At 44.3% G+C, this 7,907-nt stretch overlaps 1 protein-coding gene across 3 annotated transcripts in view; it reads left to right on the plus strand.

The window, feature by feature from the left end:
* knrl (knirps-like) overlaps positions 1-3,523 on the plus strand; it is a 104,317-nt gene extending 100,794 nt beyond the window's left edge. For all 3 annotated transcript variants that reach the window (XM_086834208.1, XM_086834209.1, XM_086834207.1), the window contains exon 5: positions 509-3,523. In XM_086834208.1, coding sequence (XP_086690334.1) covers positions 509-2,440 — 1,932 coding nt within the window. In that variant the 3' untranslated portion in view covers positions 2,441-3,523. The remainder of the gene's footprint in view (positions 1-508) is intronic.
* The last annotated feature ends 4,384 nt before the right edge of the window (positions 3,524-7,907 follow it).

Raw genomic sequence — 7,907 nt, forward strand, 5'->3', positions numbered from 1 at the left:
GCAGTGGATGCAGCAGCAGCAGCAGCACCGGCAACATGTTGCTGTCTGTCGCTTGGGTATTTTTGTTTCTTTCTCAGCTTTTCATGGCTCCTCCGCATTGAATTAAATTGTTTGTTTGCTTTGTTGCAATTGATTGTGGTGCCCCAGCCAACGGTTAATGCCGAAGGTGTAGGTGGCAGCCTGGCCGTCGCTTGTGCATGTCGATTTGCTTTATTTTTGCCCCAGCTTCTTTATTTTTTTGTTATTTATATTTCGGCGCTCAAAGAGCGTTTTTAAAGAAAGATGAATCATCACAAATTTTAATGAGTTATTATTGTCGAGCATTGAAAACGTTTAAGGGAATGACATCATGGGCTGGGTAGCAGAAGAAGTTGGATAAGGGCGGAGTCTTGACTCTCTAAAGAGAGAGTCCTTGAAGGCACTCAGGGATTTAATGTTTAATACATTTATTACATATTTTATTTTAATTAATATTTATTAACATCCCAACTTTCCTCTCCCATTGCAGTCCTTCTTCGGTCGGTCGTACAACAACCTCTCGTCGATCTCGGACTGCAAGAACAATGGCGAGTGCATCATCAACAAGAAGAACCGCACCGCCTGCAAGGCCTGTCGCCTGAAGAAGTGCCTCATGGTGGGCATGTCCAAGAGTGGCTCTCGCTATGGTCGTCGTTCCAACTGGTTCAAGATCCATTGTCTGCTCCAGGAGCAGCAACAGCAGGCGGTGGCCGCCATGGCAGCGCACCACAACAGCCAGCAGGCTGGCGGAGGAGGAGCTCCCGGTGGCTCTGGAGGAGCTGGTGGTATGCCCAATGGAGTGAAGGCCATGTCAGGCGTCCCACCACCTGCGGCAGCTGCAGCTGCACTGGGAATGCTGGGTCATCCCGGTGGCTATCCGGGTCTATATGCCGCAGCCACCGCTGGAGGGGGAGGAGTGCGTAGCAAGGAGGAGCTCATGATGCTGGGATTGGAGAGTGCGGGAGAGTATGGTGCCCTTAAGCATCCAGTGGTGGCCTCGCCCTCAGTGAGTTCCCCCGACTCCCATAACTCGGATAGCTCCGTGGAGGTGAGTTCGGTGCGGGGTAATCCGTTGCTCCACTTGGGCAGCAAGTCCTCGGCCGGTGGAGCTGCTGGCGGCGGTGGAGATGGCACTCAGGCGAGTGGAGGAGGAGGAGCTGTGCCGGGAAGACCGCCACAATTGCGCAAGGATCTGTCGCCGTTCCTGCCCCTGCCCTTCCCGGGTCTCGGCTCTATGCCTGTGATGCCCCCACCCGCCTTCCTGCCACCCTCGCATCTGCTCTTCCCCGGCTACCATCCCGCCCTGTATTCCCATCACCAGGGTCTGCTGAAACCCACACCGGAGCAGCAGCAGGCGGCCGTGGCAGCGGCGGCAGTGCAGCATCTCTTCAATTCCAGCGGTGCGGGTCAGCGTTTTGCCCCAGGCACCTCGCCCTTTGGCAACCAGCAGCAGCAACAGCAGCACCAACCGCCGCCTCCGCAGCAGCAGCAGCACCTCAAGGAGGAGGATCATCCGGCACCAACGAGGAGTCCCAGTGGCCATGCAAACAACAATCACCTGCTGACCAATGGCGGGGCAGCCGATGAGCTGACCAAGCGCTTCTATCTGGACGCAGTTCTCAAATCCCAAAGGCATAGTCCACCGCCGACCACAAAGCTACCGCCGCACTCAAAGCAGGACTACTCCATATCAGCACTGGTCACTCCCAACTCGGAGAGTGGCCGTGAGAGGGTCAAGAGCCGGCAGAGCAATGGCCAAAACGACGAGGATGAGGAGGAGGACGAGATGCGGGCAGAGCAAATCAGAGATGGTGCCGAAGAGGATGAAGAGGAGGAAGATCTAGTGGTCTCCATGACGCCGCCACATTCACCAGCTCACCACCAAGAGGCGGAAACCACGGCTGAAGTGGACATTAATCCCAGTCCTGGCCAGGATAATCCCATCGATTTGAGTATGAAAACTACAGGGAGTTCGCTGAGCAGCAAAAGCAGTAGTCCCGAAATGGATCCAGAACCTGACAACTCCAGTCAAGGTGACAAAATAGAAGCCGAAGAAGAGGCGGAAGATGAGAAAGAAGATGGGGATGAAGAGGAGGAGGAGGAGGAGGAGGATCTAAAGATCACACCTGAAGAGGATCAGCCAGAGGAGCAGGAGAAGCAGCTTCAGGAGACAGAACAGGAGATCCCTGAGGAGAAAGGGAAGCAGGCACCCCTCTTAAACAATAACAACAGTATCAGTAATAACAACAATAATAATAATAACAGCATCCTAAGCGATACCGAGGCCAGTGAAACCATCAAAAGGAAATTAGACGAACTCATCGAGGCCTCCAGTGAAAATGGGAAGCGTCTGCGACTAGAATCACCAGCCAATGTCAAGGTGGCCACCTCCAATGCCTTGGATTTGACCACTAAAGTCTAAACAAAAACACTTTCCGAATGACAGTTATCAGGCACTGAAGATCGATCGAGGCAATAGAAAATTAGCCCCCCGCTAGGACACCACCACCAAAAAAAAAAAACAAGAGATAAATAAAAGCAAAACAAAACAAAACAAAACAAGTAATATTAATAATATACATACGAGACAATAAACGCATGTGAGTTATATAAATAATGCGAAACATAAAACGGACTCGGAGGAGTCCGGACTCCGATTAACAAGCGCTAAATACGAGTTCGTGCCGTTTTGGGTCCCAAGATGTTATCACATCGTTTAAAACAACTAACCAAATTGCCAAAATATGCAAAAGTCGATCGGCCCCCGAAAAAAAGATAGATATTTGCATATGGGGGGACCGATCGATCGACCGAAAAAGTATAACACAAATGCTGTCCATATCGATAATTTTATTCAATGAATTATAAACAAATTTTTCGGTCGGCAAGAATACAAATTCGACAGAAATGTGGAAGGAAAAGCTAAACAAATGATAAAAGATAATAGAAACTGTAGCAAAATATGCAAACAAAAAAAAAAAGGCAGCTTATCTCTCGTGTATCGCATATATGTATGCATAATATCGTAGTGGAATTTGTATAGTCCATAAGATTCGTTTTCTTTCTAAGCTATGAACCATATATACAGTATAATGCTAAACGATTTACTATATTTAGACGATTCCGATCCCCAAAAGTATTTGTTAGTTTAAAAGCACCCGCAAATCGTTCTATATAGATATAGCTCGAAGGTAGACAAATTTTTCTGTGTAATCTTACTCGTTTTGAGGTTTAGTTCGCTCGAGTTATTAGTCACAATTAGCAAATTCTTTACATTTACGCAAAATATATAAAATCATAATATATAATATGTAGTATATAGTATATAGATGCGATTATGTAAAGCAAAGGCGCACAAAGTTGTATAGCAAATAGCATAAATTATTAATATTAATGTTTGCTTAAGTATTTTTCCCATTCCGTGTGATGATTTGGTATGCAAATCAAGAAAATTATTATTGCTATCACCACAAAAAATAAATATACAAATAAATATTTAGATGAACTGGAGTTTCTTTCATTGATTGGGCTTGGCTGGGATCTGCGAAAGATCTATGAGATCGCCGGAGAAAGCTGGTTTCTCAGACTCCTGCGGCGATGGCAATCAATAAAATAAAAAGTAGAAATGGAAGAAGTCACCGCTTCGATGGGACAAAATGTGTCGCATAAAATGTTTCTCCGCTTTGGCAGCTTAATTAGAAATTATCCCAGCCGGAGGAGCTCTTAACCTCCTTAACCCCCACCAAAAAACAAAAAAAAACCTGCTTACCCGATTCCCAGGAACTTGGTAGCAAACTGCAAACCGATGTGCATACCAGCAGCCAATCAATCCGAAATCTATTTCAATCAATCTTTGCGTAATTGTAAATACTTTCAGCATAGCTTCGCTTCAAGTCCGGACCCAATGACAGAGAGACAGACAGACAGACAGAGAGATCGAGGGGCTGAGGGGCTGAGGGACCTGGGCGACGGCAAATGGCGCGAAAATTATAGCAAAATGCTAGACTTTGGGACCTGAATTCGTTTCTATTTATTTCACACTTGAATTGATGCACAGCACCAGATTGACATTTTGCAAATGCTCACGGCACCGGAGGAGGCAATTGCCAATTGGCGAAATCACAGCCGCCAGCCCCGGTTCAGCACAGAAGCTGTGAGCAGTGAGCTCTAAGCCCTCGGCTCTTGAATGAGGCTGCGCTTCAATCAATCACTGAGAGAAAATTTCGAGACTTGAAAATATGTAGGGAGAAAGCTGTATACAAAGAAATATAGATGGGAAATTCAGTTAATTGAAATTAAGGCAGTTGTAATGAGTACAGTTTAGTTTTATTAGAGGTAATAAATAAAACATTGGTATTTCAAAAGAACTTTGGATCCAAAGAATATATTCAAATATTTAATATTTAAATTAGATATTTGGATGTCTAAATTTTTCGAAAGCCCTGGAAAAGCCTATGAAAGTTTTGGCAATATACAAGAGGGAAGAGAACACCAGAGGCTGCGGAATATCAACCCCAATTTAAGCCCTAATAGGGAGGGATAATATTGGTTACTGAACTTCGATTCAATTCTTAATAAGAAGGAATAGTTTTTTCTACTGAAACTACTTAATAAACCCAACAATTTTCGCCCAGTGTAATCCTCAAGGCAGGCTTGGCCGTCGTCTTCCTCGTCGTTGACTTTGTTGTGGATTGTGGATTGACGCTCACAGCTTGACGAGTTGACGGGTTAGAGATCGCTAGCTCCGACTGTGACTTTTTCGGGCAGAGGGTTTTCCAACGGGGTGAAAGGGGGGCTGGGCTGAGCTGGTGCCAAAGTAAGGTAGTACATCCCAATGCCTCCTCTCATTGTCAGCGGTGAATTGTAGTGCAAATAAATTTCAATTGCGAGACACATTCTCCCACTGACATTGTTTGACACTTCTTCGGCTGCACAATTTGCATGTCGAAGGCGCAAAAGGGCGGTGAAGAAGGAGGGAGGAGGGGGCTGCCCGGCAGATCTTTAAGTTTATTGTTTGATCTTTAAAGATTGGCCAACACCCAGCGGCGAATGTTGCTTTCCTACCCTCATTTCCCCTTCTTTTCCTCCCTATTTTATTTTATTTATTTATTTATTTTTTTGTTTTTGCTAACAAGCTCAACACACACGCTCAAGATGAGGATGACGACGACGACGGCGATGATGATGATGCTGCTGCGACTGAGGCTGATGGTGACGGTGATGAGGAAGACGCACCCAGGCTACCAATCTTAGACTTGGAGCTCCATTTATGGGCTATCTGGAACCGGAGCTGGGGTGGGTCCCAGCACTGAGGAAAATTTTTAAGTAAAATTAAGAGGAAACTAGGGTCCTTTCTAAGGAAGATCTCTAAGAGTTCTTTCTGTCACAAAAATACTTTAAATCTTTGTGATCTTTAAGGTTCTTTAAAGGAACCTCTCTTCAATGACAATTAAATTCAGTAAAAATTGTTTATAAATTCCTAACATTTAATACAATTTGTAATACATTTTCCCCACTATATTTGGAAAGTATCTCAATACTTTTTCTTGCAGTGTCTGTGTCTGCTCCAAATGCATTAAGTGTTTTGGCGCTTTTATTTGCTACCCACTCGCCGGGGAGTCGCAGGCGGAACAGCAAAGACGACTCGATAGCTACACCCTGATCTCGTGTGGACCACTTTCCGCACCTACAACAAAACGCGGCACATCGCACATCATACCGCAGATAGAGGCGACACCAACGCGCGCGATAAATGTCTCCGCTCTGTTGGAACTCCCAGATGGATATATAATCGGAGTCGCATTTGGATCGCGCTGGAAGGAAGCTGGAGAGAAGCTGCTGGCCGAGCCTCTCGATACTTAACACCTAGGCAGGAAGGCACACAGTCAGAGAGACAGACAGACAGACAGACAGATGGAGACTAAACGCTCCAACTGGATTGGGGCATGGCCGATAACCGGCGATGAAGCGTTGAAAAGCCAGGCCAAGACACTGAGACTCTGTGAGATCTTGGGGCCCACCACCACTTTGGATGCAATTGCCGCAATATCTGTGAGTAACAAGCATAACACGCCCACTGTGCCGGCGACTGGCCCGGGGGTCCAAATTGAGCCTAACAGTTGCACAAATGGAACGGAAATTGTTAGTCAGCCGGGCAAACAGAGTTATCAAAATACGACTCGATTCGATTTAAACGATTTCAATGATTTATGTATGCAGATTTCACTTTTGCCTTGGGTACTAGTCTTTTTTGGGTAATTAATAATATATATTTAAGTATTTTTAAAGCTTAATCTAGGAAGGTGAGACCAAGGTAATCCATAGATGGATAAGCAAGGTTATACTAAGGTTTCCTACTGCTATCCTTATTAAGCATATTATTTCAAATTAAATAAATAATTTCATGATAAAATTCTAACTAAAACTTATGTGTATTTCTTTTATAAACTAAATAACTCTTTCTAATTCCCCATCAAAGGTCATCGAGTAGCTTCCCATTGAGATTTGTGTACTGAACTCTAATCCCAATGATATCTACCAAACGATTATGGAACAGGAGTACAATTCCAAAGTCCATTCAATAATTTCCCAGGCACTTAAATAAAAAATAAAATACATAAAAAATCAAGACAGAAAAAAGCCGCAGCTAAGTGCTTGGGTTTTGTATGGATTTTGTGGTTGTGGTGGGTGCCATGAATCGGGATAGAGTGTATCGTTGCTTTTTGGGGTTCAAGAGGAGCTTCGGGAGCCACAGAAGATCGGAAAGGGTGATGGGACACCCGGCATGACTTTGCTCAATGTGGAGACTTGTGCGCATACCGCATTAACTACTCCATAAAAGGTGTAAAGAAATCACTTAAGTACTTGGATGTCACTCCTTTGTCAAACTAAATCATAGTGGGGAACGGAACCCATCGTGAATCCATCTTTCTTCTATATGCACGGAGAGAAATAAAAGGGGTTTAAAGGAATTTACAAAGAAATTCTTCTTCTTTCTATCTATCTATATTATTGTATCAGACTTGATCGTAAATTTCATCTAAAAGGAACCTAAATGTAAAGTCATATATTCTTTAAATACAATTTAAGTCACTCCTAAATTATTTTACCTTTCCCTATTCCTATATTTCTTACATCGAATTAAATTGTAAAATACAACCTACATATATAAATTTTTTTTTTTAAGTGTCATATTCATAAGGAAAATATAGGCGTAGCTTTCGGTTGTAAAGAATAAAACGGGGGAGTTTTATTGACAGCCGCAATTACCACATAATCATGCAACAAATATGATGGTTTGCTGGCTGAATTGAAGAAGGGGCTTCCCCCTACCCCATGAATTTGCTGCTCCTGCTGCTGTGCCTGTTGCTGTTGCTGTTATTATTGTTACCGATGACGTAGAGACGACGTCTGAAAGGCAACAGGCTGGCAGGCAGCTCAACTCTACTCAGCTCCAGCTCCAGCCCAGGCTCAGCGAACCTGGCAACGTGCTGATCCATTACGGCAGCTATCCCCAGACACCCCCGCTTCCCCCCCACCTGGCCACATTGCATCGAAGAGCGACAATCACAGGTACCAGGTACATTTTGTCTAGACTTATTGAGTGATCGTGGTGGCAGGAGCCAAAGGTAGGCACACACAGAGCAACACCAGCAACACCACCAACTAGAAGGCGCAGCCGTTTTTTTAATGGGGTGGCAATCACTTTGAACGACGACGAAGAGTTGAGCGTTAAGTTCTACACTGAGGGAAAATATACCTAATAAATATTAAAGAACAAAAATGCTTAATATCTTAATATCTCAGAAAATAGAGGGAAAACGTAGTGAGCATTGGTAAAACTTCCTACCAATCTTTTGTAGTTATCTCAATTAAATCACAAATTCTAA

The sequence above is a fragment of the Drosophila serrata genome, unplaced genomic scaffold, assembly GCF_035046125.1.
Source record: "Drosophila serrata isolate PLE 108 unplaced genomic scaffold, ASM3504612v1 contig_272, whole genome shotgun sequence".
Taxonomy (NCBI): domain Eukaryota; kingdom Metazoa; phylum Arthropoda; class Insecta; order Diptera; family Drosophilidae; genus Drosophila; species Drosophila serrata.